The 19001-nt window shown below is 44.2% G+C and overlaps 1 protein-coding gene across 5 annotated transcripts in view; it reads left to right on the top strand.

Annotated features, from left to right (window-relative positions):
* Positions 1–1932: 1932 nt before the first annotated feature.
* Positions 1933–19001, top strand: part of LOC115768436 (peptide transporter family 1) — a 52511-nt gene continuing 35442 nt past the window's right edge. For 3 of the 5 annotated variants that reach the window (XR_004018558.1, XM_030712996.1, XM_030712994.1), the window contains exons 1-6: positions 1933–2741; positions 2839–2999; positions 8607–8685; positions 9343–9571; positions 9622–10963; positions 11030–11567. Coding sequence is in view for 4 of the 5 variants with exons in the window: in XM_030712996.1 (XP_030568856.1) it covers positions 2657–2741; positions 2839–2999; positions 8607–8685; positions 9343–9571; positions 9622–10963; positions 11030–11536 (2403 nt within the window). In the remaining variant the exon portion in view is untranslated. Of the gene's footprint in view, positions 2742–2838; positions 3000–8606; positions 8686–9342; positions 9572–9621; positions 10964–11029; positions 11568–12142; positions 12224–12244; positions 17221–19001 lie in introns of those variants that run through there. The other 2 variants (XM_030712995.1, XM_030712997.1) reach the window with 2 other exon arrangements.

Raw genomic sequence — 19001 nt, 5'->3', positions numbered from 1 at the left:
ATTACAGTCGAGATATATTTGTTTTCCTTCCTTCCTTCCTTCCTTCCTCTTCGATTGGCCAGAATGTCCCGTAAAGGTGTCCATTTGTCACCAGGTGCTCGCTGAGATCCATCCATTGATCTTATCTAATACTTGCGCTGACTTGGCTCCGTTTTATATGCCTAATCGTTCCGATAATCGACGGCCTGATAACTGTGCATGGCGCACATATTTATGATTACCCATAATTACGGGCACTTAGATTAGCACATCCAGGTGTGTGTGTGTGCAGGTAAGCACAGGTATATCGTAAACATGACCATTGCATTGTACGACCGAGTGTTATTGCATGTTGTTCGAATGGCCGATTTATGGACTTATTTTCTACTCTTGCAGAGGGTATTACAATTTTATCTCTAGCTGTGTTACGCATATAACGAGATATCTTCCATAAAGTATATATATTCTTGATCAGTATCAACAGTCGAGTCGATATGGCCAAGTCTCTCCGTCTGTCTGTTTCTATGCGAACTAGTCTCTCAGTTGGATCGGACCACTATATCATATAGCTGGCATAGGAGAAATCAGTCGAAATTGAGGTTCTTGTAGGAAAAACTTTTTTGTTTTTCAAGATATTTTGACCAAACTCGACATTTATTAGCTTTACTATGCTTCTCATATATATACAAAATCCTATCAACATCGGACGACTATATCATATAGCTGCCATAGGAACAATCGGCCGAAAATAATGTTCTTGTAGGAAAAACTTTTTTGTTTTTCAAGATATTTTGTCCAAACTCGACATTTATTAGTTTTACCATGCTTCTCATGTATATAGTAAATCCTATCAACATCAGACGACTATATCATATAGCTGCCATAGGAGAAATCGGTCGAAATTGAGGTTCTTGTATGAAAAACCTTTTTGTTTTTCAAGATATTTTGACCAAACTCGACATTTATTAGCTTTACTATGCTTCTCATGTATATACTAAATCCTATCAACATCAGACGACTAAATCATATAGCTGCCATAGGAGAAATCGGTCGAAAAGTAGATTCTTGTATAAGAAACTTTTTTGTTTTTCAAGATATTTTGACCAAACTCGACATTTATTAGCTTTACCATGCTTCTCATATATATACTAAATCCTATCAACATCGGACGACTATATCATCTAGCTGCCATAGGAGCAATTGGTCGACAATAATGTTCTTGTAGGAATAACTTTTTTGTTTTTTCAAGTTATCTTAGCCAAACACGGCATAAATTATATTTCCTATGCTTCTTAGATACGAGCTTGAAAAGCTTAGGTCTGCAAGGGTATTTAATCTTCGGCGTGCCTTCTTTCTCGTTTCTGTTTTGGTTTGGTTCTTCTTCTTCGTCTTCGATCGATTGTCATTTGCTCAGCGACAAAAGCCAAAAGCGACTTGAGTTATTATGAAGTACCCGATCCAGTGTACGTATTCAGGTATATATACTATATATGGCATTATGAATGGATTGAGTAACACTTTATTGAAGCTATTAAGAGCAGCGCATGGCCCATATCTATAAGACTCGCACTTGAGCTGCAACTACAGACTATAGACTGTATATATACATATACTAATATATGGATTGCAGCAGAAGACAATGGCCCTGGGCCTCTTGAGAAACGTTTCGAGTATATGTATCTCTATGGGACTTACATCATGCTGGATTCGATCACATTTTCTGATCTAGCGCGGGGAATACAAGAATCCGCCTTTGTTCCACTCAGTGAATTCGAACAAAGCCGTGGCAGTGTTGCCACCCACCCCCCCTTCCCCTGCCCCTCCACTACTCCAACCCTATAAAATGATGACAGACTAAATAATAGAATTTGTAAATAATTTCCAAATAAAGTATATAGCTCTTAACTTTTATAGGCAACCCACTTGAAGAGCTTGCGTAGCACGCGTCCCGATTGCAGAACCTACGCGGTCAGCTGACAAGATTTTCCCGATTAGATTGCAATCCATGTGTAAGTGGTGCTCGCGGATAGATTAGCTTAGCGGTAATCTAGTCTAAAGCTCACTTTGGACACACTTTGGCCCGGAAGACCCCCCATGAGTACTCTTTAAGGGTAGCTTGGAAGGAATTGAATAGTCTGAAGCTCACTTTGGGCAAGAAGACCACCTATGACTTCCCATTAAGGGTAGCCTGGAAGGGTAGCCTGGAAGGAATCGAATAGTCTGAAGCTCACCCCCTATGACTTCCCTTTAAGGGTAGCTTGGAAGGAATAGAATAGTCTAAAGCTCACTTTGAGCAAGAAGACCACCTATGACTTCCCCTTAAGGGTAGCCTGGAAGGAATCGAATAGTCTAAAGCTTATTTCGGGCCGGGAGACCCACTGTCACTGCTCTTTAAGGGTAGCTTGGAAGGAATGGTAGGGTAGCTTGGAAGGAATGGAATAGTCTAAAGCTTACTTTTGGGCTCACCAGAAGACCCCCTACGACTTCCCTTTAAGGGTAGCTTGGAAGAAATGGAATAGTCTAAAGCTCCCTCACTTTGAGCAAGAAGACCCCCTGTGACATCCCTTTAAGGGGGGTCGGGCTCGGATGGAATGGGAACAGTGCACACAGCTAGCCAGGAGCCTGCTGTCAAGATTCGAGTCTTCGCATCTCATTCAAAATCATATTCATATATTCAATGTTTCGGAAACTGCGCGAGCGCATGGCTACCCCGTCGCTGAGCGAATCCTCGGCCTGTTCCTGCGGATCCGACAGCTCTCTGCGTAAGTCGTTTATTGTCTTCTCTCTGGCTCTCTCTGTCTCTCTCTGTCACTCTCTCTATCTCCCCCCTGTCTGCTGTTCGCTCTCTTTTGTTGGCAGTGCTGCGGTCTGCCGGCGGCGTCGATCAGCTGCCATTGGAGAGCGCCGGCGTCTACACGGCCCGCACACGCTACTACGAATCGGAGTTCGATACCAACGAGTCCGAAATCCAAACCGATACCACCGACAGCAGGGACTGGCCCCGAGAAGCGTGCGAAGAGGTAAGATATTATCAAAAAAAAAAGAAACAAACAAATTAGAATTTGAATGAAGGGAATGTATGTCAATTCTCTCTAGGGTAGAATGTAGACGCTTTTGGGAGCGGGAGGTATTTTAGCTTGTACATGTATATTCTTGATCAGAACAAACTGTTATTTTTGTTTATAGACATTTTTCCCAAACTAATCAAGTGCCAGCTACAGGGTATTTAGCTGTCGCATTGCAGAAGCAACTGCGCTTTCTTTAACCAACCCTCAAGCCTGACCGAAGGGCTAACGGCATAAAAGACGCACACACACACACAAATATATCCATGCATGTGCCTCGCTTTTATCTGCATTGAACTTGACAGCCTCAGCTAGAAGAAGGCGCCGACGGCGACTGCGCTGCTTGCCTACGCTGCGCTGCAACAAGCAGCTGACAAACTCAACAGAGACGGAGAGCGACAAAAAGAGAGCGCGTTCGCGAGAGTAAAACTTGATGTCCGTTAATTGGCGCTGTGACGCCACTGTCATGCTTATACCCCCTCCCCCCGCACGCCTTGCACAGCGCTTGATCGCCCTTTTTTTTTTTTGGCGAGGGTGTCTGCAGGCCTTCGCTTAAAAGCGCAGCTTGCACGGCTCGCACTTCATTCGCACATTTGTCGCTCTTAAGGTGTCGCGTCTCTGTCCGCTGTCCGCTGTCCTCTATCGTCTGTCGGCTCTCCTCGTCTTGTTCGTTTTGTGGCGCAGACGTGACTGCACGTCGTCGCCCGCGCTGCGCCCGCGAGAGATTAATAATTGCAAGTCGCGCGTGTGTTTTTTGGCAGTTGCGTTAAATTCCAAGCCGTAAATTGAACTTGAGATTAGGCATTTGTTCGTTTAATATGTTTTGTGTTCGTTTTCGACTGTTTTGTTGTGTGTGCATTACATTTACAATGACAAATCACAAATGAAATCGTCGAACGTGAAGGCAGCAGAGTCTGCTGCCAAGGAGCTGGAAGCTGGCGAGAAACAAGAGAAAGAGGTGAGCTTAATGTACCGTTGCGTTAAACGATTTACCGCACAATTATGGTGCGCTTGTCAGTTCCACATGCATGTATGTACATATGTGTATACATATGTGAGTAGAAATATGTACAAGCCATACATATGTACACACCGAGCCCTACCTGAAACAAAAATCAACCAGTCACAAATGTCAGCATCTGCGTTGACTGCGACTGCGACTGCGACTGAGACAGCGCTGTAGCGTCTGCGTAGCGTCTGCTTATTGTCACTTTCAGTTGACGAACGAGAAAGTGTAATACACACAAGCACTCGCATATATCAAAGCACGCACGTGCAGCATTTCTGAAAGCACACACGCACAAATGCACTCACATACATATGTATGTATGTATGTATGTATGTTGTGTGTACATATAAGAGATAAAAACCAGAGATCGCTTGCCAAAGTGGACAAAGCCACTGACCGCTTTTGTCTATAAGTGTATGTGAGTATATCTACACATGTACATATGTGTGAGTGCATGTGTGCAATATGCTTGTGTGCTTGTGTGTGTGCGTGTAAGTCACAATTGCAGCTTAAACCGTTTTTGCCTTTTAAAGGGCACAAATTAAATACCCAAGGAAATACTTTCGCATAACGAAAATGCCCTGTTAGGGAGTTAGGGGAATATATCGAATATTTGCGGTATGGGAAATTTCGGATGTTACTTCTTTATTTTTAGCCAATTGGAGCAATATGCTATTGTGAACCAATTTTGATGACATATTTGTTAATATGGGGAAAACACAAAGTACCACATAATATATAAACAGATATATCCTGTTGGAGATAGTGCAGGGTATTATGTATATCGCAAATGTCAAGCAAAGAAGAACAGTTATTTTCGGCATGCAAACACATAGAAGATTTCGAATGTTTCCTATTGGAGCACTACGATATTGTGACCCAATTTTGAGTACATATTTGAGAATATGTTGGAAGCACGCGTTCGACACGCAAATTGATGAAGATTTATCGAAAAACAAAAGAGTTTAATCGTAGGAAAAACTATGCCCGCTTTTAAGACAATCATATGATATACGATATAGTGGTTCGATCCGGCCGAGTAAGAGATTTCAGCACAAGATAAACTCATAGAAAGACTATTTCCATGCCGAATCGAAACTTGATTGAGATCAACACAATATATATATACTTTATATGGGGCAGCTCTCGGCTGTTGATGTTGGTCAGGAATTGCTTTGGAGGCTGGTATGATGCTCACACTTGTTCGCATACTGACCTTGGTTGCCCGCCGATCGCCGATCAATCCTTTTATTGCCCGCAAATTGATTGAATTAATCAGCGAAATGGAATCGATATCGTGGTCGAGATTCGAATCAAAACAATAGAACCCTCCGCCGGTGCCGATGACCCACTTTACTCAGACCAAGCAAGTTGAATAACCCATACAGCTGGAGTTACGGGTATCTTGGTTAACCGGACTTGCCTAATATATCTATCGTATTTGTTTTTCAACTATGCGAGCGATTTGTGTCTAGTCGAACGTTAAACAACAACTAAGCAAAGATATCAACTACAATTGATGTCGGCTCTACAATTAGTCGCAGCTCGAATCATCAGGTGCATATTACAACCTATAATTGCCGTTCAACCGACTGAGCGTACAGAATACAACAAATTTATAGCGAGAACGTGACGTCATCATTTCATAATAGATCTGTATTTCGGTTAATCGCATTTGCGAGAGGGTGTGATGAAAAATGTCAGCGGGAAAACTGGGCAACTCCTTTGATATGAAATTGTTAGTCGAATCAAATAATGCCTTGACACAAATAATCTATGCATATAAATATATGCTATCTATATCAAATAAATATCAACTAAATTCCGATCGGATACAAACGTTTTTCGCGATTTTCTCACACGAGTGCGAGTGGAGTTTTCCCCAAAACCCCGTCTTAACGTGCATCTTCATCAGATATTGCTGACAACAGTGAACATTTCAGCGTTGCGTGCGTGATCATCAATCAGTCAATCAGTCAGTCAATCATCCAGTCAGTCAGGACAAACCTTTTTAAACATAGAGATATATAAATATTCAACCGTTTATGCAGACTGTCAGTCGGACTGATTGATTGATTGAATGCACGCGTTGCGTGCGTGATGATCAATCAGTCAATCAGTCAGTCAATCAGCCAGTCAGTCAGGACAAAATGTTTTAAACATAGAGATATATACATATTTAACCGTTTATGCAGACTGTCAGTCGGACTGATTGATTGATTGATTGATTGAAAGCTGCCTTTTCATCGGGTCTTACAACAAATATATAAATTTAATATACCTTTTGGATAATCTACGCCAAGATTGAATAACAGTCAATTGCATGAAAAGTACGTTGGCCGGGCAAAGCCGGATAGCACCTGTCTTTTGTTTTGCAAATGCTTCAACCTTAGCTAGACTCAACATTTGAAATGTTGTCTATGTCTGGGACCAGTTAGACGAGCTCAGAACTTTTAATACTATATACATATATATAAATATGCAGATAGAAAGGGAGGCAGACAATGCGAGAGAGCGAGAGAGAGAGAGAGAGAGAGAGAGAGAGAGAGAGAGAGAGAGAGAGAGAGATCGAGAGAGAGAGATCTGGAGAGCACCGCTCAATTGAGTGGGAAAACTCAGCGAAGCTCTTTCAGTTGGGTTCTATTGTGTTTTCTTCTAAAGAAATGTCAATGTCAAACAATCGGGAGGGGCATAAAGAAGAATTTACTGGGTCTGGGTCTGAGAAACGGCACTTCATGCTATCTAATAGCTTTTTTTACACGTCGTAACTCGTTTTACAAGATTTCAAATGCCAGCCAAATCAACATTAACATTAGAGCCAAAGCTAGAGCCAAGTGGCTGTTGAATACCCTGTAAACAGAGTTGGGCTCGGACTTGACTTTGGCTCGGGCATTACGCATGCAGAATTCGCAATTTGATTAGCTTTGGGCCAACAGCTGTTGGCTCAAACTCGTTTAGCCAAAAGCAACCTTGGCCAAAAGCAACCAAAACAAAACGAAAGACGAAAACGACGAAAACAAAACGTAAATGAAATCGACAAGAGGCGACAGCCAAATACATTCATAACAACAGTAGGTCAGTCAGTCTTACTATCTGGCGAATACATAATTATCTATAGATATTCGTATACCCTCGACCACTGACAATTGGTGTAGAGGGTAGTTTGTTCTTGTGCCAAAGTATGTAACAGGCAGATGAAAACATCTCGATCTTCGGATCTGCAAAACTTTACCATTGATATTTGGGATATATATTCACATTTAGTCAATCTTCGGATTTGCGAAAGTGTAAGCCTTTAAATTCTTATTAACCATAGTTAGAAATAGTTTATTTGCTTATCTCAATATCTTTCCATCTCCTTCTATTTTCATAATATTAATAAATACATATAAGATAAACCTGGCACTGAAGCACGTGGGTACAGGGTATCACTAAGTCGCGTATTTCCGATTAGCGCACTCTTATTCAAAGGCTTCCCGACTGTTCAAAGTGAATATACCCTGTAATAAATAAACAAGCATGACTGTAATGGTTAGAGAGAGATGAAGAGAGAGAGAGGGAGAGTGAGCGAGAGAGAGGAAGAGAGATGAAGAGAGAGAGAAAGGGAGAGGGAGGGGGAGGGAGAGAGAAGGGTTGAAAAAGAAGTATTATCGACTTTTATAATCTTTTTTTTGGCATTTTGTAAAACTCATAAATATAGTTTAATGAGTCGATTACGCTCGAATGCTCTTCAACAATGAAAACGAGAAAGAAAGGCTATCTTCGGCAAGCCGAATATTTAATACCCTTGCAGAGTGAAACTTTGCATAATTCTTGTAATTCTTTGCTCGTATCTAAGAAGCACAGGGAAAATAGTTATTGACGAGCATGTTTATCTAAACCAATTTTGATAAACAAACAAGTTTTACCTCAATTTCGACCGATCGTTCCTATGGCAGCTATATAGTGGTCCGATCCAGCCGCTTCCGCACATTTTCATGACGTTAGCTTTAAAACTGAGAGACTAGTTCACATAGAAACAGACAGACGGCGAGACGGAGGGACTTGGCTATATCGACTCTCGGCTGTTGATGCTGATCAAGAATATATGTACTTTATGTGCTGGGAGACATCTCTCTCTTCTTCTATGCGTTACACAGCTCGAGCCAAGATTATAATACCCTCGGCAAGGGCATAAAAGAGATTTGTCAGGCATAGACAAGGCCTATCTTCAGTTACGTATATAAAGATACCCGTACTACACACACACACACACACACGCACACACTCGGACTGGCAGATAAAGTCGTAGTAATTGGCAGTTGTCGGATTCGACAAGTCAGCAAATGATGCGGCACTTTGCAGTTTCCATTTGATTATTCGGGCGTAGATAATGACGGGGACAGGTCCAATAAACAATAAATCGTGCGACGAAAATAGTTGCGATAATTACGAGTCATCTAACTTGACTATATAATTGGCTAAATCGGATAACAAGACTTAGATGTCTGCTAAATAAGAATTGTTGTCTAATCTCCGGTTCTTCTTCTGCTTCTTCTTGTTCCGTTCGACAGAGTCCGGAATATCCCAAGTCGGTGGCCTTCATCATCAGCAATGAGTTCTGCGAGCGTTTCAACTATTATGGCATGCGTGGTAAGTAAGCTCTCCAGCTCTCCACCTCTTCCTCCTCCTCCTTTCTTCTCACGTACTAGTTGTCTCTGGTATCTATGATCCCTTCTCCCCACAATCTCTATGACCCGCTTCTTCCACACGTAATATGTCCTCCACGATCTCTATACCCCCCCTCCCCCCCCCACACTCTTTACCATGTGATAAGTAGGCACCGATCTCTGCGTCCCCTTTCTCTCCCACGTGGTAAGTCCTCCCCGTTCCCTATGACCCCTACACCCACCGATATCTATGTCCCCTCTTCCTGCCCCTTCCGATCTCGACCCCAATCCCACACGTGGTATGTAGTCCCCGATCTTTGACCCCCATCTCCTCCTCCTTCTCCACATGCTAGTTGTCCCTGATCTCTATGACCCCTTCCCTCCCACGTGAATAGTCCTCCCCGATCTCTACGCTCCCCTCCTCGCCCCGATCTTTATGCCTTCTCCTCGCCCACATGGTTGTTAGTCTCAGATCTCCATGGCCCCTCTTCCTCCACATTATAAGTACTCCTCGATCTCTTTGCCTTCCCCCCCCCCCTCGCCTTCTCCACCCCGATCACTAAGTAAGTTCTCACCGATCTCTAAGGCCCCTCCTCCTCCTAGCACGAATAGTAATTCTCCAAATTATTATCTACCGCAGCGATTCTGGTGCTTTATCTGACGCACAAGCTGGGCTACGACGAGGAGACGGCAACGGTACTCTTCCACGTGTTCACCATGCTGGTGTACATCTTTCCGCTGGTCGGAGCACTCATCGCGGACGGCTGGCTGGGCAAGTACAGCACAATCCTGTATCTGTCGGTCGTGTATAGCTTGGGCGCGATGATTGTGGCCTTTGGGGCCATACCCATAGCCGGAATGCCCGTGAAGTGAGTATCGATACGTATCCGTATCCGTGAGTTATGTTCTTGATTGGCAGGCTGGTGACGATTGTGGGACTGCTGCTGATAGCCGTGGGCACCGGCGGCATCAAGCCGTGCGTCTCGGCCTTCGGGGGCGATCAGTTCCAGCTGCCGGCGCAGGCCGTCGACCTGGCTAAGTTCTTCTCGCTCTTCTACTTTGCCATCAATGCCGGCTCCATGATCTCGACGACGGTGACACCCATTTTGCGGGCGGATGTCTATTGCTTTGGCGAGGAGGACTGCTACTCGCTGGCGTTTGGGGTGCCCGCCATCCTGATGATCGTCTCGATGCTGATCTTTGTGGCTGGGAAGCGACGCTACAAGCTGCATCCGCCGTCGGGCAACATGATCTTCGGCGTGTCGCAGTGCATCACGAACGCGTACAAGGGCTGGCGCCACAATCGCCGGGACAAGCCGATGATGCACTTCCTCGACTATGCCACGCCTGTCGTGGGCCAGCAGATGGTGTACGAGACGAAATGCTTGACCAAGATCCTGCTGCTCTACGTGCCGTTCCCGATCTTCTGGGCGCTGTCCGATCAGCAGGGCTCGCGCTGGACTTTCCAGGCGACGCACATGGACGGCTCGATACTGGGCTACCAGATCAAGCCCGACCAGATGCAGGTGGTCAATCCTCTGCTGATACTCGCCTTTATACCGCTCTTCGACTATCTCATCTATCCGCTGCTCGCCCGCGTCGGCATCAAGCGTCCGCTGCAGAAGCTCAGCATTGGCCTGCTGCTCGCCGCCTTTGGCTTCTTTCTGTCCGCCGCCGTCGAGCTGCGCCTCGAGCAGCTCGAGCCGGCCGCAACGCCCTCCGCCCCGGACATGGCCCATTTGCGGCTCTACAATGGGATGCCCTGTCGCTATGACTTTACCAGCGACCTGGTCAAGGATTCCGACTCCGACTCGATTGAGTCGCTGGGCATGTGGTCGAATCTGGGCCTGCATGTGCCCCAGCCCAAGGAGTACACGTTTCTGGCCCGTCCACAGACCAAGCAATGTCCCAGCATCGAGGGCAGCATACGCCTCGAGCCGGGCAAGTCCGTCAGCTATTTCCTGGCCAATGCCAAGCTCCAGGAGTTTCCCGACGGCCTGAGCAGTGCCCAGCGCATCAACCGGCCCCCGCTGCTGCGCACCCTGGTAAACACGCCCGCGGGCGAGGGCCCCGTCCTGCTGAGGGCGCCCGTTTCGGGTGTGCCCGGCATCAGGCTGGACATTGGCAATCTGACGGCGCTGCACGAGATCTCGCTCGGCTACGGCGAGCTGGATATCAACGGGAAGCGCGCGGCCAGCTTCGAGGCCAAGAACGGCGGACTCTACAGCCTCCTGGTGCAGGGCAATGCCCGCGACGGCTACGTAAGTCCCCGATGGAATTAAGCTCAGAGTTTATTGCTCTAATGTTGTCTTCTTCTGCTCCTCTAGCAATACAACATGCTGGAGGTGGTGCCGCCCACGTCGCTGTCCATACTCTGGCAGCTGCCGCAAATCGTGGTGATGACCGCCGCCGAGATCATGTTCTCGGTGACGGGTTTGGAGTTCTCCTTTACCCAGGCGCCGGTCAGCATGAAGTCCGTGCTGCAGGCCTGTTGGCTTCTCTCGGTGGCCATTGGCAATATGATTGTCGTGGTCATAGCCGAGGTCAAGTTCGTCAGCACCCAGTCGGCGGAGTTTGCGCTCTTCGCCAGCATCATGCTGGTCAACCTGTTGATATTTCTGTTCCTCGCGCGCAACTACAAGTACATGGAGATGCCCAAGGTCGTCAAGGACGAGGAAATCAACGAGCTTACGCTGCACAATATCGTGGGACATCAGCAGGTGCCCAATGTGAAGCGCGGCGCGGCTGGTGGCGGCGGCGGCGGCGATGTCATAGGCACGCCAGGACACGGCAGTTATCGCAATCAGGCCTATGATACTTACCTGGAGCCCTAAACCTGACCACCTGTTCACCTGTGCTAAATATGTAAGTACGTTTATCTCTGCAATACCATATAATCCGTAAAACTCCAAGTTTTTATATTCCTTTGCCAACTATTTTAATTGCATATTCATTTAAATTTACCATTTAGTCTTTTTGAATTTCCCGCTAAATCATTGAAATTTCTCATTCAGACTAATCGAATTTCCCTTAAAATGTCCAATTCAGTCCTTTTGAATTTCCCGCGTAAATCATTTAAATTTCCCATTCAGACTAATTGAATTTCCCTTAAAATGTCCAATTCAGTCTTTTTGAATTTTCCGCGCTATTCTATCCTATTCAAAAAAACCCATTCAGACTTTTTGTATTTCTCGCGCAAAACGATTTAATTGGCAACTGTTTTTTTTAATATATATATTTTATGTGTTTATTGTTTTTTTTTACCATTTTCTAAATAATTCAAATTAAGTCCATGTTATAGCAACCTTTTTTTTATATTTATTTTCTGCGTTTGCTATGTTTGTAGCATTTTTTAAATTAGCTATATGCATTCTTACAAAAGTGTTTTTGAATTAAGTACCATTTAATTTCTAATACCATTTAATTCGTTAAACTCCTAGGTTTAATATTGCTTTGCGAACTATTTGAATTGTTCTTGCACAACAATTTAAATTTCCCACTCAGACCAATTGAACTTCCCGCTATTTATATTTCCTATTCAGACAATTTGAATTTCTCTTGCTCAACGATTTCAATTTCAACGGTTAGTTGGCGCGTCAAGTCTTGCGCTTGCCAGGGCTGCACGCCCAGCGCTGCCACCCGGTCGTAAAAACAGTGCGGCCATACTAGTGTTCGTGTGATTGGCAGCACTTAGTTGGCTGCTGCTGCTGCTGTGTTTAGTGCGCAGTGCGCGCGATCGCCCACATTAAAAAGTGAAAAAGTTGTCGAAATGAGAGTTAAAAATGATTAAATAAATGTATTAAATAAATGTGAAAGGTGAATTTCTGTGAAGCTCCCTTGAACCAGCTGCAACTCGGTGAGTAGCTGCGTCACAGCTCGTGACGTCCGGAGCCCCAACCTGTGGAGAGAGGCGTCGCCCACGCCTGGAATATTTAGTCCAGCCAGAGAATCGAATTACAATAGAGCTGCAATCAAAATCAAAGTGTGTCCTGTGCGAGAAATGGCAGCATTTTTGTGGTATTAACAAAAAGCGAGTTTATGCAATCAACTGCAAAGTAACGCCGAGTTTTGCGGCATTGCCAACAGCACAAAAAGGAAATTAGCCAGGGCCTGGAGGGAGGGCTGGCCTACCTGGAAAGCGTGTGTATACCTGAGAACAAAGGAAGCCGAAGAAGTATCTGGAAAAACAGGACATGCAGCTGCTGCAGGGCGCCTAAAAATAGCCTCGGCTGCCTGCCTGCCTGTTGCCAGCCGGCTCGAACCCTCGCGACGACGACGAGCTGCCTCTACCTGGCAGGCTTATGCCCGAGCGAGGCTAGCTCGTCGCTGTGCGCCGAGCGTCGGGCACAGTCGAGTGAAAACTCTGCAGCCAGCGACACGGTCTTCATTCCAAATTTAATTTTTCAATTCAATTTTCAACTAGTTCAGGATAAAGTGCAAACAATTAATTTTCATATTTCTGTGCTCATTTTTGTTCAAGTGCCAATTTTGATTTACTGCAAAGTGTCCGATTTAAAGTCCTTTTTGATGTTTTGCTTCTTCTTTTTTGCTTCTCTTTTGCCTGGCAACTGTACCCAGGTTCTGCGTCAACTGCTTTCCGAGCTGCAAAGTGCGCAATATTCGATGTATAATCCGTGTGCCTGCATCAGTCCGCCTTGTGTGTCATCGTATCCATCGATCCATCAAACCGATAAACGGAGCTGCAAGCAGCGCTGAAAGAAGCATTAAAGCAAATCCCAACGGGCGGGTGCCGCGGGTGAGTATGTCCCGGTTGGGGGCTTGTGGTGCCTCTGCTTTCCGAGGAACGGTTGGCAACTCCGCCGCCCAGCGAAAGGGCGGCGCGTGCGGGGCGTGTGCGGCTGCTGTGGGCTCAGATCAATCACACTCTGCGATTGCGGGCGGGTGCACCTAGGCCAAAGGGGGGGGGGGAGAACTAATTACGCTCTTGGATGGAAGGGCGCGGCGAGCGAGTTGGACAAATGGACAATAGATAAGCACATCGAATCGTGTCCGTTTGGTGCCGCACACACAACGAAAGCGAGACAAAGCGTAACCACATACTTCTATCGCGAGTGTGCGCGGCAGCACACGGATGCGAGCGAGATGGCGATAGAGAGCAAAGAGTACAGAGAGCGCGTTCCTCTCGAACAACGCAACAGACATATGTCCATCTCGCTCGGCGCGTGGCGGCGGCAACGAGCGTCAGAGCGGGACGGCCATATGCACCCAAACGCAAGAGCGGAGACCCATCGATAAGAACGCGAAAGCAATACAAAACCCATAAACGATTACAGTTACACGCTGCAAAGTGTGTATAACAATATAATTTGCGGGTCGAGTACCCCCCCATGCCGCGCGCGTTTCCCCCGCCAGCACAAGCCCCCGCACAACCGAGGCAGGCGCACAGTTCGGCGCCAGGCCGCGTTGGGCTCAAGCTTCCCTAAAAACCAGCCGAGCACACGACTCGCAGTTCAATATGATTATATATATATATATATATATATATATATATATATACATAACAAAATGGCCGCCAAGTGCCGTTAACCCACATATTCGATCAATTATTAAACGCATAAGCCGCAACAAATGTCATCGTAATTCACACACAAATCCATCAAGCCGCATCCCATTTGGCATGACTACGTCCGAATATTGTGCAGCAACATTGCGTCCGATCCAGAGTCCGTGTTTAGGCAGAGTATTCCTTAGTTGGTTCTTTCTTCTTTTTTGTTTAGGCCGTGTCGCTGGGGCAACTGTCGCATGGAGAAGCAGGCAGAGAGCCAGAGAGAGGGAGAAGAGTGCAAAGCGATAAGTTGACAGTCCTGAAATTCCTGAAAAATCGCAGCTGCAAACGTTTTAAAGAAAAACACAAAAGAGTGAGGGAGAGAAGGAGAAGAGTGCCAACGTGTTCAAGCAGAACATCAAAGAGAGGGAGAAAGGAAGAAGAGTGAAATGAAAGAAGCTGCCTAAAATTCCTTCAAATGCAAACGTGTGTTAAAGCGGAACATAATAGAGAGCGAGAAGAATGCACAGAGAGAAGTTGCCTAAAATTCCTTAAAAATTACAACGCAAACAAGTTCAAGCAGAACATAAAAGAGAGCGAGAGAGGGAGAGGGAGAAGAGTGCAGAGAATGAAGTTGCCTGAAATTCCTTCAAAGGCAGACAAACAAGTTCAAGCAGAACATAAAAGAGAGCGAGAGAGACGAAAAATTGCTTATGCATGGACCCGGCCCCGGGACGCAGCTTCAAACGTGATGTACCGTTAACGGAGCACAAAACAGTTACACCATGCGCCATAACCTCGAAAAATTGATTTGAAAATTGTTAAAATCGAGTTTTGTCCACTTTGAAATCGCAGCTGGCAGCATCGTTTGTCCTTTGATTTAATGCCATCAACTCTTGATTTTCCCATGTACATATGCCATATGCCATCCCATACCAGCTGTGTGTCGTATAATATGTACTTTGCTTGCAGCCGAGTTTCCCAGTTCCAGTTGCGAGTTGCGTAAAATGCCCTTTTCAAAGCTGCTGCCCGGTGAGTTTTTCCGACTTCGAGACGGGACGTAACGCCGGCCTCTCTGCGGGCAATTGCCGCGTCGCCTTTGCCAATGCCAAAGTAAATCAATAAATCAATCAAACAATTAATTTGAAATGGAACAAAAATTGTCCACGTTATACGTGGTGTGCACACTTAGCGCAGGAGTTTAAATAGGAAAAAAAAAAAAATATGCATGCAAAAAACAAAAAAAAAAAAAAAACAAAAATAAAAAGAAATTCATTTTGAGGAGAGTTTTCGTCGCGTTTTCGAACGCGCCGTAAACGAAGAATTTATGATAAAAAAAAAATGAGCAGAAAATGAAATGGAAAAAACGGCAAACCAGTTGCTCGCGACACGTGTGAGTCGCGCAGTTGGTTTGCCAAGTCAAAGCTAATCATCAAAAGCGTTGCTTTCGATAGATCGATAACAAAACAACAAAAAATGGCGCTCAATTGTGCACATCACATCACATCAAGTGGAAATACCGCGTTTTAGGAGAGTCAGCCTGAAAACAAGGCGGAAAGGAGAGACGCGCGCAATTGCCGGGCCTGGTCGGGCGCGACGTCTTCTAGGCGAAGCCCCCAGTAGAGCGAATTGGGCCTCGTTATTAACCTATTTCCATGCTGTGTTCTTTCAGATGAGCTTGTCTCTAGACGAAACTAGGCGAAACTTGGAGCCAATCGGAGCCAAAGTTTTCCTTTTCCTTCTTACTTTTCCATTCCATTCCGTTTTTTGCCAAAAGCCTGCCGCGATTTCAAAGCCTTCCAAGCAACTGTCCAAATTGAATTTGATTCTCTTCTGCAAACTGTGCTCCTTTCCGGTACTTCACACCTGCTGCGTCCCTCTTTCTGGGGTCTAGATATGCATGCCTTGCCAGACAATCCAAATCTATATAAAGTAGAAGAAACAAACTATTTACAAATTGAATATGACTTAAAGGTGCTGCCCTTTTAAAGTTCAAGAAATGTTGCCATATTCGCGCAAGATTTCCGCTGTAATTTACCATGAAGATGCAATGAGGATTTAAATGCCACGAGGCGTTGCCATATCAGCGAAGCGGCGTTACTGTAATTTAACATGAGGATGAGAAGCGTTGTCGAACGCCAAGAGGCGTTGCCATATCCGCAAACAACAAGATTTCAAATGGCTTTTGCGCCAAGAGGCGTTGCCGTATATCCATGAAGAATTTCTTGAACCAACTCTGCCGCCAAGAAGCGTTGCCAGATCCAACAGAAGATACCCCCCAACTGTGTTTACTAATTATTAAAGTTTCTATTTACAGCACGTTTTTTTCCTGGAGCCTGGAGTTCAACAATTTTCATTTTGTTAAAACTGTTCACAGTTTCTGTTCCTTTCCGTTTCGTTCCATTCCGTTTCGTTCCATTCCGTTTCGTTCCATTCCGTTCCGTTGCGTTCTGTTCTCACGTTTCAGTTCGTATTTGGTGTATTTAACCCGTTCAGTTCCAGACTTTCAATTAACCCAAGAATGCCATACACCATATGTTTTCATCCACGTTTCTTCTTCTGTTTCTGTTTCTGTTTCCAATCGTCTCACAATATCCACTGCACATTCACAGACATCTCACAATCACATCCGATCGTCGTTGTTAGGCACCGCGTCCGTTTTAGTACTTCTAAATTTTGCGAATCGTGCCTGCAAAGAGATAGATATTCGAGTAAAAAGCGAAAAGTAAAGAAACGAATTTTTGAATTGCGTAAAATATTTTGAGAGCCGTGTGCGAAGCATTCAATATAAAATGCTTGGAGCTCGGTTCGTATATAAATAATAAAAGTATTCAAGTAAATACTGCCGGATATATATAAATGTTTTACGCAGCTCGAAAAAAAATATATATCGAATAATTAAGAAAATCGATTGTGTATGGAAGCGTTATACGCGGCCACATAAAATCGCGTTAAAAAAAAAGATTGAAAAAAAAAAAAATATATATGGAAACGTTATACGTCCGAGCCGAATCTCGCTAATAACCAAATCGTTTGTGCAGTATTTGCTTGAATGCGAATAAATAAATATATATATATATATTTGAGGTTCGGCGCAGGACGACAGGCTCCTCTCCTCTCCTCCCCTCTCCTCTCCTCCCCTCTCATTCAACATCGAAACACGGAACACAATTTGTATTTTCTTTTTTTTTTCTTTTTGCGAATTAAAAACTTTGATTTGAGCCAAATTTAATCTGCGTCTTTTACTGATTGGGAAAATAAAGAAAACAATCGACTTTTCTTTCAGAGCTTTAAATTACAGATGGCAAAAAACGATCGCGATGCACTTTTGCCAGCGAGCCAGGACACGTCTTGCGCCGGATAAAAGCCAGGCATGAACATTTTGAAAATTGTTGAATAGTCTAATTCTTATCCTTTATGTTCTTGCATGCCAATCGATTCGAAATGCAAGGATATGGCGATATGGCGAGCTACAGCCATTTGTCTATGCACTATACAACCGAAAGGACTCGGGTCCTGTCAAGTTAAGCGCGGCATCCAGGAGTCTCAGCTGCCCGAAAGACAACAATAGGGTTAATTTTTTGCTATATTCAATGCAGCAACATGTCCGCACAAGATACCCAAGGACATCCTTGCCTTAACCGTCTTATGTTTGTTAAATAATTGAGCTCATTCTAGACAAATGCTCTATATTTTAAGAATCTTGAGCAGGGTTCAAACGTGCTTTAACGATTTAGCCTGAAAGTATGTGTATTTTTAATTAGTTACGGCTTCTTTTATGCTACTCAGCCAGAAAATATGCTGCGCAATCATTGATTTTATTGATTTTCAGCTAATTTCTTGTGCCAAATATCCATTCGCGTGGTACTTTTATTTCTAAGCGGTTATGGTTTGTGTCTTTGCTTTTAATTCTGCGCAGTAATCAATTCGCGTGGTACTTTTAATTATATAACGTAAGGTTTGTGCCTTTGCTTTCAACGCTCATCCTGAAAGAAAGCCGTAAAATAAACGAGTTGCGGTATTTTATTCGCTGTTGACGACTCAGGATATATCCTTTAAATTTAATCCTGAAAGTATGCTGGCACACAATCGATGAAATACAATATTCAGCTTATGAACTTATAACCAAATGACAAGCGACTAACAAACAAGCTAAAAATCGATGGGTCACAAAAAGTTGTTGACCAAAAAGCAATTGGTTCTTGTAAAGTCTACTTTTTTGATGATTTTTCGGAGTATCTCCGCCAAATAAGGTCCGATTTTGGAATTTTATACTATTTTGAGCTCGTAAGGATCAGTACTATCGATTGGCATCAAAAAATTGAAAATCCAAAATTTGACCCAAATCGACCAAAAATCAAGTGGTTACATCACGTTTTTTCTCAAAATCGTGGTCGGTTCGAAAATCAAAACTTTTTTCATACTTCTTTTTTGGATATCTCGGGTATTTATTGTCGGATTTTGAAATGATATACCTTTTTGAACTCGTACGGAACCCTAATATGAATTTGCATTCAAACAAATTAAATATCGATGGGTCACAAAAAGTTGTTGACCAAAAAGCAATTGGTTCTTGTAAAGTCTACTTTTTTGATGATTTTTCGGAGTATCTCCGCCAAATAAGGTCCGATTTTGGAATTTTATACTATTTTGAGCTCGTAAATTGAAAATCCAAAATTTGACCCAAATCGACCAAAAATCAAGTGGTTACATCACGTTTTTTCTCAAAATCGGGGTCGGTTCGAAAATCAAAACTTTTTTCATAATTTTTGTTGGATATCTCGGGCAAATAT

This window comes from Drosophila novamexicana, unplaced genomic scaffold (genome assembly GCF_003285875.2).
Source record: "Drosophila novamexicana strain 15010-1031.04,08,12 unplaced genomic scaffold, DnovRS2.1 tig00001783-arrow-arrow-pilon, whole genome shotgun sequence".
Classification (NCBI taxonomy): domain Eukaryota; kingdom Metazoa; phylum Arthropoda; class Insecta; order Diptera; family Drosophilidae; genus Drosophila; species Drosophila novamexicana.
Note: the sequence above shows the minus strand (reverse complement) of the source record. Positions and strands in the feature narration are given on the sequence as shown.